Source organism: Aricia agestis, chromosome 13, assembly GCF_905147365.1.
Source record: "Aricia agestis chromosome 13, ilAriAges1.1, whole genome shotgun sequence".
NCBI lineage: Eukaryota > Metazoa > Arthropoda > Insecta > Lepidoptera > Lycaenidae > Aricia > Aricia agestis.
Window position 1 is genome coordinate 11,436,654 of NC_056418.1, and position 22,034 is coordinate 11,458,687.

At 35.4% G+C, this 22,034-nt stretch overlaps 1 protein-coding gene across 2 annotated transcripts; it reads left to right on the forward strand.

Moving 5' to 3' along the window:
* Positions 1 to 373: 373 nt before the first annotated feature.
* On the forward strand, positions 374 to 20,704 carry LOC121733050 (alpha-amylase 1-like). Of its 2 annotated transcripts, none has more exons than XM_042123147.1 (10): positions 374 to 424; positions 5,791 to 5,974; positions 8,552 to 8,703; positions 9,475 to 9,655; positions 12,091 to 12,206; positions 13,178 to 13,414; positions 14,249 to 14,519; positions 18,610 to 18,810; positions 19,497 to 19,658; positions 20,639 to 20,704. In XM_042123147.1, the coding sequence occupies exons 2-10, from the start codon at positions 5,804 to 5,806 to the stop codon at positions 20,648 to 20,650; spliced, it is 1,503 nt and encodes a 500-aa protein (XP_041979081.1). In that variant the 5' UTR covers positions 374 to 424; positions 5,791 to 5,803; the 3' UTR covers positions 20,651 to 20,704. The 2 variants fall into 2 exon arrangements, with proteins under 2 accessions (XP_041979081.1, XP_041979080.1); XM_042123146.1 differs by lacking the exon at positions 374 to 424 and adding an exon at positions 869 to 894.
* The last annotated feature ends 1,330 nt before the right edge of the window (positions 20,705 to 22,034 follow it).

Consider the following 22,034-nt stretch of genomic DNA (forward strand, 5'->3'; position numbering starts at 1 on the left):
CCGGTCATGCTGTAAAAATATTTTGATTAATATTTCCGGACCAAGACGACTTGCAAACCTTCAAGAAGAGAGCGTATTTCCTCTTAGAAGGCCGGCGACGCACCTGCAGCTCTCTATCTAATGTTTCGAGTGTCCATGGGCGACGGCATGCTTTCCATCAGGTGACCCGTTTGATCGTTTACCCTATTACTTTATACAAAAATGGCTTTTTAAATGAAAATGATCATCCTGGCGCAGTCGGATAAAAAACGGACATACGTAGACGTTATTTTTATAGTTCGTGCAAAACGGAAGAACTGACATATGGGTGCGGCCACCATTAGCTTGAATATTGGCTAAATGTCAGCTCTGATGCACCAGCAAAAGTTGATTTTACCAACTACTGCGAAACCAAAAAGGGTGATGATTTTGGCAGTCTATGTATGTAAGTATGTTTTGCTGCAGCACCTAATGAAATTTTTAAATCTCAACAAAACATACAATAATAATTGTTGATAGGGAAATTATTTTTGATTAGTGATATTGCGTCGAATCTTTGACCGTGCTTATCAAAGATTATACTTGTTACGATTAAATATAATACTAGCTGTATGACCGAGCTTTGCTCGGTATCCGATGAAAATTTCATTTTCTAGAAATTATTCCTAGCTAGATCGATTTATCACCCCCGAAACCCCCTATATACTAAATTTCTTGAAAATCGTTGGAGCCGAATCCGAGATTATATTATATATATACACACACACAACAATCAATTCTTGTATATATATATATATATATATATACAAGAATTGATTGTTTAAAGATATAAGATAATATCATCATAATCATATAATATATAAGTGGTATCACTGTGGGTGGCCTGATAGTACACAAATACTGTGATTTCGGCAGGTAAGATAATTTATTATTAATTGCTTTATTATTTATTACTAAGTCGAATATTGTGTAAAATCTAGCTACTGTAAAATATTGTTATAAGGATACTGACCATACAAGACATCAAAATTTATAAAGATTGTCTGCAAGTAGATTTTTGGACAGATCCAAAGTTATCATCACAATGTTAGGCTGAAGTCAACGCCGAAGCTAGCAGGGCGATTCCATTATCGCGGGTGCAACATTTTGACGCACTTAAAGCGTCCTAATGACAAAATAAAACACATTTATTAATAAATTATCTTTTGAAGGGATACATTTTAACTAGTTCAATCATAAATTGTAAATGAAAACTAAAATTAAATCTAAGAAAAGCCATAAAACATGTTTGAAGTACTATCGCGGGTACAACCAAATTGGTCCTCTATTAAGAGCTTGGACGAGTTCATTTGAGAATACTGCTAATTGTGGAACTTTTAGTAATTTATTAACCCATATTTCAAAAGTGTATAAGACAAAGAAATTATTTAACTAGATACAATTAATTTAAGTAATTAGTACTAGGAATTATTAACAATTTTCACGATCGCGGGTGCAACATCAGAATATCGCGGGCGCAACGAGTTTAAAGAAATTGAATTTATTCATAAGTCTGCGACTAATTTCTACATTTTTGATATGCAATACATAATATTATTAGTAAATTGTAATAATACTATTTCAAATTTTATTATTTTTTAATTATCAGTCATTTCTCGATCTGAGAAAAGAAATCATCTAATTCACTAAAAGGGCGATTCCATTATCGCGGGTGCAACATTTTGACGCACTTAAAGCGTCCTACTGACAAAACAAAATATATTTATTAATAAATTATCTTCTGAAGGGATACATTTTAACTAGTTTAATCATGATTTGTAAATGAAAACTATAATTAAATCTAAGAAAAGCCACAAAATATGTTTGAAGTACTATCGCGGGTGCAACCAAATCGGCCCTCCATTAACAACTCGGACGAGTTCATTTGAGAATACTGTTAATTGTGAAACTTTTAGTAATTTATTAACCCATATTTCAAAAGTGTATAAGACAAAGAAATGATTTAACTAGATACAATTAATTTAATTTATTAGTGCTAGGAATTATTAACAATTTCCACGATCGCGGGTGCAACATCATAATATCGCGGGTGCAACAAGTCTAAAGAAATTGAATTTACTCATAAGTCTGCGACTAATTTCTACATTTTTGATATGCAATACATAATATTATTAGTAAGTTGTAATAATACTACTTAAAATTTTGTTATTTTTTAATTATCAGTCATTTATCGATCTGAGAAAAAAAATCGTCTAAATCACTAAAACAATTTAATAATGTAAATTAGGCAAACGCTTTTCGATGTATTGCTATAAAACCGAACTAATAATTTAAAAGAATATGGGAAAATGATAAGTAAAAATATTTTTTTCAAAGAAAAATATTAAATTATATGATTTTTTTATGTCATTTGTAGCACGTCTTCTAAAATGTTTAAAAATAAAACAAGATTAATCATCATTTGAAACATCTGTTATGTAATACATGAAATATATCTAAAAATATAAAACACGATGTGACTCTATTGAATTTTTTATAAATCTTGTAATTACATGAAAAGTATTGATAACAAATATAATTTAACATTATAGTTTACCTTAATAATATTAAATATGACGAAAATTACTAAAATAGTCAAAAAATAAATTTTTGCTTTTGCAATTATACTGCTTTGATCGCGGGTGCAACCACTTTTAAGGTACTGTTTTTTTCATTAAAAACCATAAAATAGTTTATTCCAATGATTAATTCCTATTTCCCTCTCAATTCTTCTTACTTTTACAAAGTTTCAAATTATTAACAATTAATTTTAGCGGGAAAACTAAACTGTTGTACTTTTATTATCGCGGGTGCAACAATTGCAACTTTTGTTTAGCAATGTTTGAAAACTAATTCAAAATTGTTGATTTTTTTTGCTCAGAAATATAAACTTATGTTATACAGTCAATATTACGTAGTGAAATTCAACTTCGAGCTAGTGATTTGTAGTAAAAATAATCATGTGTGGCATAAGCAGTTTTTCTCGCGCCGTTAGATGATATCACTTCAGAATGTTATAAATCATTCAAATTTAAATTTTTACTGATAAAAGTACTTTTGCTAGTAAATATACATCTTTTTATTTATAATTCAATAAAAACATGTAACAAATGCTGTAATTTGAAAATTCGTGTCAAGGGTCGTCTCTAGCGGAATCGCCCAAAAACAATTAAATAATGTAACTTAAGCAAACCTTTTTTGATGTATTGTTATAAAACCAAACTACAGCACTCCTTTAATTCAAAATTAAAATTTATAATATAAAAGAATAGGAGAGAATTATAAGTAAAAATATTTTTTTCAAAGAAAATTATTAAATATTTATGATTTTTCCTGTCATTTGTAGCATTTCTTCTAAAATATTTAAAAACAAAAGAATATAAATCATCATTTTGAAACATCTGTTAAGTAATACATGAAATATTTCGAAAAATATAAAACACGATGTGACTCCATTCAAATTTTTATAAATCTTGTAATTACATGTAAAGTATTAGTAACAAAAATAATCTAACGTTATTGTTTACCTTAATAATATGAAATAAGACGAACATCACTACAATAGTAAAAAAATAATTTATTGCATTTCCAATTGTACTGCTTCGATCGCGGGCGCAACCACTTTAAAGTTTCTGTTTTTTTATTAAAAATAATAAAATAGTTTGTTCCAATGATTAATTCTAATTTCCCTCACATTTCTCCTTACTTTCACAAAGTTTTAAATTATTAACAACATATTTTAGCGAACTAAAGCTAAACTTTTGTACCTTTTTTATCGCGGGTGCAACCATGGCAATTTTCCTTTAATAATGTTTGAAAACTATTTCAAAATTGTTGTTTTTTTTTGCACCGAAATAGAAACTTATGTTATACAGTCAATATTATGTAATGAAATTCAACTTCGAGATAGTGATTTAGAGTAAAAATGATCATGTGTGGCATAATCACTTCAAAATGCTCTAAATCGTTCAAATTACAATTTTTACTCATAAAAGTTCTTTTGCTAGTAAATATACATCTTTTTATTTATAATTCAATAAAAAAATGTTACAAATGCTATACTTTAAAAATTTTTGTTGAGGGTCGTCTCTAGCGGAATCGCCTAGCAGATAATAATTTACAAAATTTAATTTTCTAAAGAAATTATCTGTAGATTGGCTACAAGTGAAATATGTTACCTATTCATATTATTATTATTAGAAATATAATTTTGAATAATGGCTGTTTATATTATCCATACTTCCATATCCATACAAATATTATAAATGCGAAAGTGTGCCTATCTATCTGTTACCTCTTCATGCCCAAACCACTGAACCGATTTTGCTGAAAGGCATGGATAATAATATACTTTGGATTATCTAGTTGACTGTAAGTTTGAAATAGTAGAATATTTTAAGTTTACAAAATATAAAAATAAACTGTAAGCAAAAGTTCGAGTGGCAGTTTGTTCTATTAAGACTAAGTCTAGACTCTAGACAGTTCAGACATTAGGTTTGTTTTCAATAAAATACTAGATGATCGGGTAAGCCTTTCCTGGGTATCCGCGAATATTTCAAGACTAAAATTAACCAAATCGGATCAGCAGTTTCGAGTTTTAGCAAGTCAAAAAAAATTGGAAATTTATTTTTATGGTTATTCTTCGGATTTATATCAGAGAGAGAGAGAGAGAGAGAGAGAGAGAGAGAGAGATCTATATAAAAATATAAATCTTTTTCTTTTATTTGTACTGCGTTTGATTGTTGCTCACTTTTGAAGTTGCTTTGCCAGCTCCACTCGAAAACAAGTTGTGCCTCACTATAAATAAACAAAATCAATTTTTAGCATTGTTTTTTCCGTGTTTGTTGATATAACAATTGTGTCTCGTGTGTATTGAAAATATTTTTTCTTTCTCTCCTTCTCATGACACAAGCCGGCTGAATTTTCTCATTAAATATTTATTTACAGCAACTTGTGTTGTAGATTTTCCTTTATGCGCCTAAAAAATAAGTAAACGCCTGTTTTCTTATTACGCATTACTCATTACTCATTATAGCCATTGATAAATCATTAATATCTACGTCTTATGTAATTAAAGGATAACAATCTAATACATAATCAGTGTGATTGCATTGAAAAACATTGTTATTTGTCACATCTACAAGCAGATAATAATAATATGGTGAACTTTGCCTTTATAAATATTCTTATACGTCAATATTCGTTTATTTTAATGCCATGGCTCACCTGATGGAAAGCAACTTCCGTCGCCCATGGACACTCGCAGCATCAGAAGAGCTGCAAGTGCGTTGCCGGCCTTTTAAGAGGGAATAGGGTAATAGGGGAGGGTAGGGAAGGGAAGGGAAGGGAATAGTTGAGGGTAGGGAAGGGAATAGGGTAGGGGTTAGGGGATTGGGCCTCCGGTAAACTCACTCACTCGGCGAAACACAGCGCAAGCGCTGTTTCACGCCGGTTGCGGGATGACACCCGCAGCTCCGTTGCGCCAAAGTACATTTTCCGGGATAAAAATTATCCTGTGTCCTTTCCTTGGACTTGGTGTCTCCATACCAAATTTCAGCAAAATTGGTTCAGCGGTTTGAGCGTGAAGAGGTAACAAACAGACAGACAGACAGACTTTCGCATTTTTAATATTAGTGTGGATGAAGTATGGATAACTTTCATTAAAATCTCTTCAGCTGTTTAAAGAAGTGATAGACACAATTTCGCCTTATAGCATGGATTGTTATTAATCGGGGATTTAATTAGAATGAAAACCCTTCTTCGTTCTTCTAGAATTACAGTCAGTATGCTCCGCTTCGTCCTCCTGCTATGTGCCGCCACCGCGGCTCTGGCATACAAGAACCCGCACTATGCGTCCGGCAGGAGCACCATGGTCCACCTGTTCGAGTGGAAGTGGAACGACATCGCTGCCGAGTGTGAGAGGTTCCTCGGGCCGAGAGGATTCGGCGGCATTCAGGTACTTTTTGACTTTATATTGACGATTTTTTAGGGACCGTACCCAAAGGGTAAAAACGGGACCCTATTACTGTGACTTCGATGTATGTCTGTCTCCAGGCTATAACTTAAGAACCGCTTTAGCTAGACTTCTGAAATTTTCATAGATTATGTATTTCTGGTGCCGCTATAACAACAAATACTAAAACAAAATAAAGTTAATATTTAAGAGGGGCTCCCATACAACAAACGTTATTTTTTTGGTCTTTGGCTCGTTATCCATAATGGCAACATATCTAAGACACTTGAAATTTTTACAAAATCCTCAATTAAATGTGTACTTTAATATTACACTTACATTGTATTTACTTGCAAACATTTTATTTGTGACAGCTTAGAAAATGTTTTCGACAAAAATGATATTTCCTAAGTGCTTCCAACATTGATAATACGATTTACAAAATATAAAAATATGTTCTTTTTTAAAACATTATAATATTTACAATCAATATAAATTTTCGTTTATACCTCAACCTAAAGTAAGTTAAGTAGTTAATGAGAAACGAGTCCTTTTGACGTTAAAGTAAAACGCTTAATAGCATTGTACTCGAATTTCACAAACTTTTCATTTAATACCCATTGTTTTAGACTGATTTATAGACAACATTTTAAAATATTCTCCACCGAAATTTCCAATTTTTGGATCTCTAAAATATTTAAAGAAATACTTTTAACGTAAATTTTTTCTAATGATCTCATACGAAAAATGAGTAAGTTAAAAATGGTCCAGTAATTAAAAACTTTTCAGGGGTTTTCTTTCGCAATTGACGACCGTAGAAATTAATAATGACTCCTCATAAAACTGCTTATAATTTCATAAGGCGAATGCTAAATTACGTAATATTATACGTGGGTGAGCCATGTTTCGGCACGAATGGGCCGGCTCGACCGGAGAAATACCACGTTCTCACAGAAAACCGGCGTGAAACAGCGCTTCCGCTGTGTTTCGCCGAGTGTGTGAGTTTACCGGAGTCTATTCCCTTCTCTGCCCTCCTCTATTCTCTTCCCTTCCCTTCCCATTCCTACCCTCCCCTATTACCCTATTCCCTCTTAAAAGGCCGGCAACGCACTTGCAGCTCTTCTGATGCTGCGAGTGTCCATGGGCGACGGAAGTTGCTTTCCATCAGGGGACCCGTTTGCTCGTTTGCCCCCCTTATTTCATTAAAAAATATATATATTTCTACCTATTGAACATCCCAAATAATGAGATTATATTTTCAGAGCAAGACATAGTTTTGTTTTAACAGAAAATATTTCAAAATTACTGAAGCAACAATTTCCCCTGAATCAAAAGAAATAACAAAGAAAATTTTAAAATTTGGGAAGTATTTTACACTAAGAGATACACGCCAATTCTTAGAATAAAGTTGGTATATTTCTGTACCGGGAATACTTGTAATAAATTGAAGTGCGATAGCGGATAGCCACTTCTTGGAAATTTGTGTTAAAATGTAGAGTGTAGATAAAAATAAGTAGCTTCGTGCTCGAATTTTGATATAAGTAGAGAAATGTTTGAAGTTAAAGCTTCTTATATTGGTGTGAGTGCAATTTTTACCACTAAGAACGAATGAGAATGACAAAAAATAAATTTTTATCCTGGGTGTATCTTTTCATTCTATTCAACTAAATATAAAATCCAAGGGTGTGTCTATTAAGTATGAAACTAAATAGTCCGTCTACAGTTCAAAAACTCCATAAGTATGTATGATCTGCAATCTAATTAAAATTAAAAATAGTAATGCACTTATGGTACCTACCACCTTAGGATGACAGCAGCTGGCCATGTTCTTTACATGGGAAAGTCTTCTAAACGGTTGTAAATGCACATAATAAAGGATTATGAAAGTAGTACATATCTTAGATAACAACATTTGAGGTGGGATGATGAGATTGTCAGTCCCTTCCGCCCTTCACACACTTTGTATCCAATCTTCAGATTACACAAAAACATCGCAGCTCAATGTGATAGTTTCCAAAAGATTCTATTTCATCATTTTTTCTTCATATTATCCATCTTAATCATGTTTAAATATTAAATTAAATTCTAAGGGCCTGTTTCACCACTTTCTGATAAAGTGCCTAATAGGCTATTCACAACTTTTTTGACAGATTCTCCATACTTGATCTGTCAAGTTAATTGGTGGATGCCTTATCAGGAAGTGGTAAAAGAGGCCCTTAATCTTATTTAACGTCACTTTGTTTTTATATCTGCTAACTTTACAGATTTCCGATAGTTAGACGCAACCCGCAAAACTTACAACGTGACCAAGTAAAAACGCTTCTTAAAAAACTAAAAAACCCGACTGCATTTTGATAGCATGTCACTCTGAAAATAAACACGAATCTAAAGACACCTCTCAGGCTACAATACATCAAGCCATTCAGGTTCCAAACAATTATACATACAAACATACTTAATTAGGCATAATATGCATACAGACATACATCCATCCATATATAAAGACTCTGGTTAAACATAACCCTCCTCCAGGTGCATTCTAATACAAAGTTCAATTCCTAACATCACCTATCATTCCAGATCTCCCCACCCAACGAGAACCTGGTGATCTGGTCCCATAACCGCCCCTGGTGGGAGCGCTACCAGCCTATCTCCTACCGCCTGATCACCAGGTCCGGTAACGAGCAGGAGTTCGCTGACATGGTGAGACGCTGCAACAATGTTGGAGTCAGGTAAATTATCTTTTCAACTTACAATTATAGAGGTTGATGAGAGAGAGATACCTTATTTCAAAAACTACAAAACCGATTTTGATGGAACTTGTTGTGTTCCTTAAGTTAAACAATACCTAGTACAACAAAAAAAGAACTTAAACCGGACTTGTAGTGCCGGAGATATGAGAACACAAACAAAAAAACATACATACACATTTGAAATTTGGCACATTTGTTCAGACACTGAAATATTGTATTGTAATAAATATTAAAAATAACAACATATAGGTACAAAAACTGGGCAGTTCTGTCAATATTACATACATACGCGTTGAATTGATTACCTGATATTTATTATGCATACCATCGAAGAAGCTTCGACCTGACCGAGCATATTAATATAATATATCTATGGACGCTTCACACCACGTCAGTCTGGCCCGTGCTAAGTACCTAAAGGACTTGTGTTAGGGATACCAGAGAAATATACTTAATACTTTTATACTATACATATATTTAAGATTTTTATCATATCATACACATATTTAATACACATCCAGACCCGGGAACTTTGAAAACTCTTTGTTCTGTCGGCGGGATTCGAACCCGCGACCTCCGGCTGGAGCTACCGACGCGCTCACCACTGAGCCGCAGAGGTCGTCACTGCATGTTATCTCACTCGGTCTTAAGATTTCCCTTTTCGGCCTAACAATATCGTTAAAGTACAATTTGTTTATATTGCATCTTCCCTCTTATCTCCATTATCATCCTTTTCATCTACTTCACCAGGATCTACGTTGACGCCATCATCAACCACATGACTGGCACGTGGAACGAGAACGTCGGTACTGGTGGCAGCACCGCCAACTTCGGTAACTGGCACTACCCCGCTGTGCCTTACGGCTCCAATGACTTCAACTGGCCCATCTGCGTCATCCAAGGCAACGACTACGGCTGCTGCCCTGAAAGAGTAAGTTCATCTTTAATGCGTCATACTAATAAATAATTGCACCAATAGGTAATATTTTACCTATTGGTGCAATTATTTCAGTCCCCTTATTTCCTTAAGCGCAGCGGTCGGCAACCCGCGGCCCTTACGGTCTTACTTGTCAAAAACAGTGTTTTCTAATTTTGCCAGGTAATTGCCTCTTAAGAACGTAGCTGTGTGTGTCATTTTATAACAAACACTAAACTTATTTCCCATCATTATGTGTAGGTATATACTAAGCTTCTAGGGTCAATACGAGTATGAGGCCTGCGGCCCGCCTTTAGTTTGTTTTGCCACCTTGTGGCCCTTGCCTGCCAAAAGGTTGCCGACCGCTGCTTAAGAGCATTGTATTATGTCTATATTAAATACATCACCCTATTATAGCTTGTTGTTAAATGGCTAGAAATCGTAAGCTCTTACTAATCTATCTTAAAAATCTTTTACCGCATCTACACGCCTTATATTAGAGTGAAAACTACATTCATTTTTAAAACAACAAAATTGAATTAGCTGTTAGCTGTTAAACGTAGAGATTCATAAGATTTTTAGGAGAATAAAGTTACGGTCGTCAGAAAAAATAACAAAAAAGCGTTATCAACAATAATTTAATTCCGCGTCTCTTTTAAGTATTGTAACACAATTTATTGAAAAACGAATCTATTCAAATAATCTTTTTAGAAAATTCGCACGAATAAAATATTGTTATGAAAACTCTTTCAAACACGGAATGAGATTTGTAATAGAATTTATAAACCAATCGAAAGCAACGCCCAGGCAATACTTCAAATCATAAGCTTTAATTTTTACGATCAATTTAGCAATAATCTCTCGAGTTGTTGAGGTTTATTCAATTTGTTTAATTGGTAGGTAATAATTTCGTTGGAAAATTAATTTGTAAATCTGGGCGAGAAATTGGAAATACGCACTTTGTTGTATTTTCGCCGCTTCCGTTTTGCTTTTTTTATAGATATAACTTTTTAGTATAATAATATTAATAGCTATTTTCATATATTCATTAAAACACGAATAAAATGACATTTTCTAAAAATAATTCCTAGCTAGATCGATTTATCGCCCCCGAAACCCCCTGTTTACTAAATTTCATGAAAATCATTCCAATTATATTATATACCTACACAATAATTGCTCGTTTAAAGATATAATAAGATTATACAAGCATACAAAAGACAGTCTATGTTTTTAATATACAGGATGTAACAAAACTAAGTGATAATACTTTAGGGTGTGTATGTGTTCCTTATAGTTCACTGTGGAAGTAGCAACGCTGAAAGACAATTTTTTTCACTTTTGTATGGGCAGGGGTCCGAGCGTCACGAGTTTCCCCATACAAAAGTGAAAAAAAATTGGTCTTTCAGCGCTGCTACTTTCACAGTGAACTCTCTACAAGGAACACGTACTCACCCTAAAGTAAATTTTGACTTAGTTTTATTACACCCTGTAATCTGTATACAGTACGCATTTCTTGTACTTACTTGTAATATTTCAATGCGAAAGGATGAAATCCATACTAATATTATAAATGCGAAAGTGTGTCTGTCTGTCCGTCTGTCTGTCTGTTACCTCTTCACACCTAAATCGCATTTTGCTGAAATTTGTACGTAGATTTTTTAAGACCCGGGAAAGGATATCGGATACTTTTTATCCTTGAAAAATGTACGGTCCCCATGCTATTAACGATTTTTGGCGCAACAGAGTTGTGGGCGTCATCTAGGATATTATAAATTTTGAAGACAGTTTGGGCAGGTGGCCCGAAATTGACTAGTAATTTGCCTGCCTAGCATACGCCAACGAGATATATCTCACTCTCGAGATAATTAAAAACTACACGTTTCATAATGACAAAATCTCGACATTATCTCGACAAAACTCTATAAAAATGTGTTATTTCGATGATAGATCTACGCGAGAAAAAATGTTTGTCATGCTAGGGTCAATAGAGATGAAGAGACAAACTAACAAACATCGAGAAAACATGTAGAGTGAGATATCTCGTTGGCATATGCTAGGCAGGCATATATCTAGCAGAATAGAGAAACAATCCCGAGCTGTCAAACGAAACCAAAATTGAATTACATCTGTGTGTACAAATTTGTTAACGTGTGCGTGAAAATGATTTTTCTACATACATTTTTCTTAGAGCTTAAATTGTCAACGTGGCGATAAGTGCAGACTGAATGTCAAAACAGATGAAAAAAAGGGTGTGCTGTCATGTATCATACGTCTCTTTTTACCACGCAGTGTTACTGATAGTGATCTCGCTTGCTCAGCTCTTTGTTTCTCTATTAAGGTATATTAACTTTATGCTAGTAACAAAGCTATTTTGTATGGTACTCCACAAACAACGTGCATCACCATATCTTGGTGAAGTAACGCTTAACATATTTTGATGTTTTCAGGTCCGCAACTGCGAGCTCTCCGGTCTGAAGGATCTGAACCAGGGTTCGGAGTATGTCCGTCAGATGATCACCGGATACATGAACCATCTCATCGATTTGGGTGTAGCTGGATTCAGGTGTGTATTTTTTTTTATATTTTGCTGTATGTACGGGAATATTTGCCGGATTTTTTCCGACAAAAATTGTCTCCTCTTACAGTTTGTCTACATTATTAAAATAACTGCGACATAAAAAAGTCAAGGGTGAGTCCGAATTGAAAATTTGGACACGGAACGCTAAAAAACTAATTGATATTATAGTGTCATTATACTCATCACTCACCTTATAGAGTTAAATTGATGCTTCGTTAATTAAGAGGCGTGCTTAAGCACTAATGAGTCGGCTTGATTGGGATTTGGGCTGAAATCAATAGGCCCAAGCCGGTCTTAAATATCGCACTATACCTACTTTTCTCTTGCCTATAGAGCTTATAAATATTAAAGTAACTTTATGATTAGTTCATGAAATAGAAAATTATTGTTTGTCCATATTTTGCGCACTCTGCTTTGCAAACAAACAATGTAAATTTTCCTTGCTTAATAACTAGCATTAAAAGGTAAAATACAGTCTGTATTTGCCTACTTTTATTTAAACACAAGTAAACACAGAACACACTATTTCTACCTAAAAGATACCTTGTAAAAATATATACTAATATTATAAATGCAAAAGTCTGTCTGTCTGTTACCTCTTAACGCACAAACCGCTGAACCGATTTTGCTGAAATTTGGTATGAAGATACTTTTAATCCCGGGAAAGGAGATAGGATACTTTTTATCCCGAAAATATGTACGGTTCCCATGAACATATACGAATTTAGACGCAGTAGAGTGTCGGGCGTCATCTAATACTATCGAGGAAATTGATTCCTAGGCAGTTGTCGGACCTAGAGCATACGTCATGTCGGTCGGCTTTCAATTCAATATTAGCTGTGATCGGTCTGATGGGTTGGACTTAACGCGACCAAATTACTTAGGTCCGCCATCTGCCTAGGAATCAACTTCTCTGATAGTACATTATAAGCCTACAACGTTATATTTACTTCTAGAATCGACGCCGCCAAGCACATGTGGCCCGGCGACCTGTCCGTCATCTACGGCCGTCTCAAGAACCTCAACACCAACCACGGATTCCCCTCCGGCGCCAGGCCTTACATCTACCAGGAAGTCATTGACCTGGGTGGCGAAGCTATCAGCCGCGATGAGTACACTTCACTGGCTGCTGTCACGGAGTTCAGATTCGGAATGGAGCTCAGTCGCGCTTTCCGCGGTGGAAATCAACTGAGGTAAGCTAGCCGATGCTTATTACTGTTCCATTCTATATCTGTTAGGAAGTTCTTGACCTAGGTGGCGAGGCTATCAGCCGCGTTGAGTACATTTCAAAATCAAAAATGCAAAAAATAAGAAATCTTAAAAGCTAAAGATGTATCAAAAAAAAAAATTTAGTTTGTTATTATTTTTAGCAATATTCCTAATAATAACAAACTAAAATAGCAATAGCTATTTTAGTTTGTTATTATTTATTATTTAATAAATAATAACTATAATAATAAATAATAAATATTTAATAAATAATAAATAATAAAACTAAATTTAAACTATGGATTTCCGCAAAGTAACGCCTGATTCCATTAACTATTTAAAGATGTATCCTTGACGATATAAAGCTTGCTGGTGCCTGTTGGTAGAAAATTTAAACCATTTAGGCCCTAGAAGAACAAAACTCTTAGGTAAACTCGAAAACCACTACCCTCCTGCCGTGCTAGCACGGCCACCAGTAGAAATGCGAAAGTATAGACAAACTGTGGAGATAAACTTAAGGTGAAGTTCCGATCTTTTTCGTTCCGAAAAATTTAATTAAAATGCCACATTATGACAGACTATACTCCTAAAAATTCAAATAATATATCCTTCTTTATGACAAATATTAAAATCTGTCATAAAGTGGCATTTTAATTGAATTTTTGTCGGTCGCGATTGGCCGCGGTAAAGATCGGAACGGACCTTAAGTTTATGTCCACAGTTTGTCCATACTTTCGCATTTCTACTGGTGGCCGTGCTAGCCCGGCTGGCGTATTTACGTAAAATCAGCATAACATTGACCATCTTTTTGTCTTTAGATGGCTCGTCAACTGGGGTCCTCAATGGGCTCTTCTAGCCTCCGGCGATGCTCTCACCTTCATCGACAACCACGACAACCAGCGTGGCCACGGCGCCGGCGGTGACATCCTGACTTACAAGACAGCTAAGCAGTACAAGGGAGCTATCGGCTTCATGTTGGCTCATCCCTACGGAGAACCACAGCTGATGAGCAGCTTCGACTTCACCAACACCGAAGCCGGACCCCCGATGGACAACAGCGGCAACATCATCTCACCTTCCATCAACTCTGTAAGTATTCAAAGATTCAAAGACTTTATTAGCATCCAAGTAATACATAATACAAACTTAGCGCCTTCGTAAAAGGGCCCATTTACGGCAGGACTGCACAGCAGTCCTGCATTGAATGGGCCTCACTGATTGGTTCACACTCGGTGTTGCCGGCCGGAAACACCGAGTGTGAACCAATCAGTGTGGCCCATTCACTGCAGGACTGCCGTGCAGTCCTGCCGTGAATGAGCCCTTTTAGCCCGGTTGCTTTTTACCCGACTGCCAGGAAGGGTTATGTTTAAATATTACAATTGTGCTTTGATATAAAAAACATGAAGGATTTTAGATTCTTGTTGGCAAATAAGCAGTACAGGAAATTGACACCACAATGACTTGGCTTTGACCTTAAAATCGAAAAAGCTAAACAAATTATTACGCGTGGAACGTTTACTGCATCTTGCTACAACGCTAATGTTGCGAGTATTTGGGTGACTTACCATGAATGAATCGTTTACTGTACTTATATTTTTTTAAAATATTGTGGTAACGAATCTAATAAGGTCTACAAACACCACATCTTTTCTATTCCACTTTCATTCCATCTGTGATAAATGATATTATCAAAGATAAAAATGTAATATGAAGCCCATATCTGATATATTAATATAATATTTATTTAGATATGGGCATCATATTACTTTTTAGAAGAAATATGGGTGATAAATGCGTCAACTTTATAACTTAATGCTAACTTGACGAACTAAATTATCAAAATAATCTCTGGCAATGCATTTAAATATGACATTAAAAATCATAAAACGTGTTGACGGCAATGCCCTTAAGGGTATGAACCCTCAACACTCCCGACCTTGAATGCGTCCTACAGTTCCTCAAGTAATGAAGACATCGTTAAGTCCCTTTTAGATAGGGTCAATTAGACCCTAGACCCTGGAAAAAAACAGCCAAGTGTGACTCGGACTTGTGCATGAAGGGTTCCGTACCATTGCCTAAACAATAGTACTGTATGCCTAAAAAAATCTTTTTTGTTCTATCAGATGTCCCCTCCAAATAATGTTAAGCCGCTGAACCGATTTTGCTGAATTTTGGTATGCAGATGCTTTGAGTCCCGAGAAAGGACATAAGATACTTTTTATCCTGGAAAAATGTACAGTTCCCGCTAAGCGAATTTTGGGCGCAACGGAGTTGCGGGCATCGTCTAGTATTCTTATATAGGCACAATAAAATAAGTCATTTGTGAAATTTTTACCTCTTGGCCTTCGTGATCTTCGAGATACAGCCTGGTGGCAGATAGTCTCGTTTTTAAGTATTCAAGTACGGAGCCCTAAAACGAGTTTAACGAACTTCAAAAAGGTTGTCGAAGGAGACAATCAATCTTGCTTTAATTGAATCGTACCCTGCGAAATTGTCATTAGTAGTAACAGTGGTTTTCGATACTGTGATTTGTGAAGAACCTAGTTTTTACAGTATCGCAAGGACACTCTGTACTTTTTTAGAGGAAAGTAACCTATACAGGGTGTAACAAAACAAAGTGATAATATTTTAGGGTGTGTATTGAGTTCACTGTCAAAGTAGCAGCTCTGATAGAGTATTTTTTTTTACTTTTGTATGGAAAAATTCATTACGCTCGGGCGCTCATCGTGTCGGTCGGTCATCCAAACCACTGGTACGCAGGAACGATTTTATAGTGCTCAAGTATGTGCGCAATACAGAACAACATTTTCCCTCCACTTATAAGTGAAAGAAAAATGTTGTTCTGTACTGCGCACATATTTGAGCACTATAAAATCGTTCCCGCGTATAAGTGAAGGAAAAAATGTTGTTCTGTACTGCACACATACTTAAGCACTATAAAATCGTTCCTGCGTAGTTGCCCTGCTTTTAATAAAACCATCTACGTCACCGAACCCGTATGGGAGCCATCGTTTAAAATTATTATTACTATGATCATCGTGTCCCTGTCGTTATTTTTGTCGTTGCAATTATCGTTACCGTTGCCGTTGTCGTTGATCTGTTTCGCGATTCACAAAATTTCCCCCATTAGGAGTCATTGAGAGTGTTACATCGCTTATCGCCATTAAATATTGATATTTAAAGCCATTAACAAGTAATGATTCAGTACTACCAATCTATTTCGGTTCATATTAATAGTCAAGGGCCTAATGTTATCGTAATCCTACCAATCCGGCATAATATTGTAAATTGATTTGTCTGTCTGTTACCTCCGAATGCTTGAATAGCTGTATCGATCTAGGTAGACACTATAGGATAGATACTGGAAATAAAATACCTTTAATTTTCTTAGAGTTTTCCCGAACGAGACTCAAAATATCGTCAGCTATTTTGATAACGGGAAAATTAACAGAGTTTTAAAGCTATTGCATAGTTCTTATCGCGGGCTTTCAGAGCAGCGACTGAATAAAGAAATTCCGTAACGAAAAAAACTAACACCCTCCCCCCCACTCCGACCGCCACAGCAGCACGGAGTTGCCAGTATGCGAATTAAAATTGCATAAGTTGATAAAAAATGCTGTGCAATAGCTTTACCGCGGCAGTCCCCGAATGCCACACGTTTTTTTTTTGTTTGTTTTGGAGATACTCAATAAACCGTGTCTTGAGATGCTATCGTTTTTACCATGTCAAAATTCCTATGCATTCAAAGTAGGGGCCAACATCTTGTATTACCTTAATCCCACAACATGTGCAGATATTGCGCAGAATCAGTATTCTCAAAATAGTTACAAGTTTGTATTCTAGACCCAGATTAACTAAGCCGCGTTCAAGTACCTTAAGAGGAGTCCACACCGCCCTTTTTTCCATACAATCGTTGTCCCCTGTTTCCTTCCTGGATAATGCTAGTAGAGTTATAATTTTTTTCCTGAATATCTACGGCTACTAATACAATGTCCCTATGTTTTCTTTTTTTTCATAATTTAATTATTAAATAAGATATGAACGTTCAAAAACCCAAAAAAATGGCCAGATTTTCCGCTGTGTTCAAACGTGCAGAAAACAGATTTGGCTAGAATATACAAAAAAAGCAAAACATAGGAACACAGCTCAAGCCTTTTTTTAATCTTTAATGAAAAAAGTACTTAGATCGGTTAAGTTTTGGAGAAGGAATCAGGGTACAACGAATCGTTGATTTTCTGGATTTTCTGCAGTTGTTTCTATCGCGTTCTGCGGTATAGGCTTGAGGTAAGGGAGACAGCTATAGATATTACACGTACTTTTTTTCATTTCTCTAGCCCCTGGTGTATCCTCTTAAAGTCAGCTCACACCATGATGCATAGTAAAAGAAGTGACTGATATGACTACAATAAATTTTATTACACGAGACTATATTAATATTGTACACAAAAATAATTATAATAAGATAATTGTTATTCATTTCTTGAAAATAAAGACTTACTTACTAATGTATAGAAGTATGGTGTCTTACCGCTACTTGTCCTTTTTACTCGCCTATAAATGTGAAGCTATCTCATTTTAAAAGGTGTGTAATAGGAGCGTAGTACTATGCTCCTATTAATAATAATAGCTCCACACCGGTTCCGGTGACGGTGGCCGGATTCATTGAAACCAGGCCAGCTACGCAGGAGTAATTTTATAGTGCCCAAGTGTGTGCGCAGTACACAAGAGCACTCTCTATTCCTTTACTCTCATAACCCAGTGGGACGGAAGACCGACACGACCGGTGAGAGATCAGGCGCAGGACCGACTTTTAACATGCTCATCCGACGCATGGATCATCTTACTTGTCAGACAATCAGGTGATCAACCTGCATTGTCCTAACCAAACTTGGAAATAACATATTTCCAACGCGGGAAATGAACCCACGACCTCCGAGTCAAGAGCCGCGCTCTATACCACTAGACCACGGAAGCGCGTTGCTCCTATTACACACCTTTTGAAATGAGATAGCTTCACTTCATCGGCGAGTTAGCAATATTTTTACGTGTAAACGAAGACAACTTTCTGGGAATTTGGCGAGATATAGAATATAAGTAGATATACTTATATTGAATTTCAAGAGATAGGTGCAAGTTTTAAATAAATAAAAAAAACTTATCTGATCTTAATTTTTAACAGGACAACAGCTGCGGCAACGGCTGGATCTGCGAGCACCGCTGGCGTCAGATCTATTCGATGGTAGCGTTCCGCAACGTTGCTGGTAACACCGGTATGAACGACTGGTGGGACAACGGCAGCAACCAGATCGCTTTCTGCCGTGGCGGCTCAGGATTCGTCGCGTTCAACAACGACAACTGGGATCTCAACCAGAACTTACAGGTATGTAAGAGCTCCAGGGTATTCTTGAGTATATTGACGATTCGATCCCGGGTGGAGGCGTGTACCAATGAGACATTTTCAGATCTGAAGTATTAGTAAGTACGGACGCTCGTACGGTGAAGGAAAACATCGTGAGAAAACCCGCACATGGTTGGTCCTAGACGTATTGACCTGTTTATTGCTCTGGACTTGGCCGACTATATTGCGAGAATGCCGTTTATGCTCGGGAAACCATATTTCGGACATTTAAAATCTTGTCCCAGGAACTACAGTATTTGGAGAACGGTTATTTCACTCTGAGAATACTGTATAAATCATCCACAACGGATGCAAAGACCTTGTTTTTACCTGAACATCTGGTGGAATAAAGTGACCAAACACTTCGCCATCCGCGTTGGCGGTTCGATAACTATGGGATCTAATGCAAAAGTTACATAAGTAATTTTGTCATGGTTTTCACCAAAATTCCTGAGCAAAAAGCTAATCGGGAGACATTTAATTTGACATGGAAGATGCTTCAATGGGATCTATTATACGATGAGATATATACGGCCGTACCGAAAAAAGGAGTAATTGAGGATATGACAGAATTTTGTTAGGTGTGTGCTGCAGGAAAGGGGCAGTTTCTCCTAGAAAACGGTTTCTTCAGTTTAAATCAATACAGACTTGACAACTTATACTTCCAGACTTGCCTGCCCGCCGGTACCTACTGTGACGTGATCTCCGGTGAGAGGCGCGACAACAGCTGTACTGGCAAGTCCATCACGGTCGGCAACGACGGCCGCGCCAACATCTACCTCGGCGCCAGCGAGTTCGACATGCTGCTGGCCATCCACGTTGGCTCTGAGGTAAGTTGAGTAGCTAAAAGAGTAGTAGTGGCGCTGAAAGAGAAGTAAGTCTCTCGTTCACTTGGGACATAACAGACACTGACGGACTATTACAATAACAAATATTTTTTATTTATTTATTTTTCTTTATTGGAACAAAAAACAGTTACATGCTAAAATCTTAAAATAAGTACAATAATTAGATATATACAATATAGATAAACACACAACCCACACTATTGTTCGCGGCGTGACAAAAACAATACAAATTTTGCTAAAAAAAAAGGAAAAAATAAATACATTTTTTCCTTTTTTTTGTGTGGCATCTTCAACTGTATAATAAAACTTTCACGTTTTTAGCCCGTCACAGACTTAGCTATAATATACATTAATATAACGTACTATAATATATATTATAGTAGCTACCAGAAATATATATTATAGCTGAGTGTGCGGTCACGCGAAAATTAGTATAGAAAATATATAGTAATATGCCTAGCTATAAAAATATTAACATATATTATAGCTAAGTCTGTGACGGGCTTTAAGTGAGTACAGGATCTTGAGAAACTTGAAAAATTTAAGACAGAGCAAAAGCTTTGTCTTAAATTTTTCAAAATAAAAATTCTGTCTTAAATTTTTCAAAAGAAAAATTTAAGACAGAATTTTATTTTAAAGACGGACCGAGGATGTTTTGTTATTATAAAAGCTGCCACTAGAAATTATGCCATTAATTTGCAATGAAATGGATATAAAGCAGCTATTTCCCAAGTTACACTAGACTTAGAAAAAGATATGGATTCTAATTTTATTATACCAATACATCATTGTAGCGTTCCTTTGTAACGTTTTATGCAGTCTATAACATTATTTTCTCAGACTGTTATTTCTTACTATCGCTTGATAGCTTGGAATATTGGAACTATAGAGACTAGAGAGCTATCTATTATTTTAATGCTAAACTAATATTAGTTTATTTATATTATTTCTTTCTATTTTAGTCCCGGCTGTAAATATTGGAGTTGGAAGAACATCTTCGAAGACTGATTTTGCATATGAAAATATACATGCTGTGTTAATAATGGCGTCTTATTTCTTATTTACCTTCAGAATATTAGCATTTAATAAGAACGTCTTTAGAAGTCGCTAAGAACACGTAGGTATTTGTGTTTACTGTTTAGTCTGTTCCTAAAGCCATTTTGTTTTCTTTACTACGAAATAGCAAAATAATGTACCTATTTTACATAATCAACAATATATTCTGACAACATGAAAAAAAATTTAGCTGGCTTAACACACTTTATTTCAAACTAAATACCGTATTTTTACTGCAGTCAAAATTATGGTCCAAAGTGTCATAATTTTATCTACATGAATAGGTAACCGAAGGACTTACGGCACAATAAACATAAGGACCAGTAGTTCGACTGCAAAGAGACGGACAGGTTTCAATATCTGTCAAATTCGTCGGGTTTCACTAGGATTATGAACGGAATGTGCCTCGCGCTGGCTGATATAATTTATTTTTAAATATTTAAAATAAAGATTTCAAAATTGGATTCTGACAATTTTAATCGCATGTGCCAAAACACAAACAACAATACGACCAAATAGGAACACGTCCAGCGAATATGTCATAGTTTTTAATTCGTAGGTAACAAGTTAACAACCCTAGCGACGATTTTCGTCATAATACGTCAAATTTAAAAATGTCAACATCAGTTCTAAGTCGGCATACTCTATCATACTGTCTACTCTGCTTACGGGTTTATAGACTGACGAGCTTTTGCCCGCGGCTTCGCTCGCGTTAAGAAGTAATAATAATAATAATAATAATCTTCATTTTAAAACTTTTAGTATCTGTTACATTGTGTTAGTATATGACCTAGGAGTACAATACAGTTGTACTTATACGAACTTACGAAGACAATAAATAACAGACTTTACACATATTGTATAACTTTGGCGCCTGCACTAGGCTGAGCCTGTCCTGCAGATCACCAATATATTTCCTTCTTTTAGACTAAATTATAGTTTAGTTAAGATTTAAATTAAGAAAAACTGGTATAATATTTGAAAAACAAATAAAAGAGCTTCTGGCTACTAATTCAAGATTTTTAATTTATTATTATAGTATTAAAGAATTATTATATACAAACTTTCATCCCCTATTTTAACCCCTTGGGAATGGAATTGATCAAAATCCTTTCTTAGCGGATGCCTACGTCATAACATCTACCTGCATGCCAAATTTCAGCCCAACCGGTCCAGTCGTTTAGGCTGTGCGTTGATAGATCACCATGTCAGTCAGTCACCTTTGACTTTTATATATTATATATATATATATATATATATATATATATATATATATATATATATATATATATATATATATAT

Coding starts and splice junctions, on each gene's coding strand:
- LOC121733050 (XM_042123147.1), top strand. CDS start 5,804: ATGCTCCGCTTCGTCCTCCTGCTATGTGCCGCCACCGCGGCTCTGGCA. Junction 9,656..12,090: donor ACGGCTGCTGCCCTGAAAGA/GTAAGTTCATCT, acceptor TGATGTTTTCAG/GTCCGCAACTGCGAGCTCTC. Junction 13,415..14,248: donor CGCGGTGGAAATCAACTGAG/GTAAGCTAGCCG, acceptor TTTTGTCTTTAG/ATGGCTCGTCAACTGGGGTC.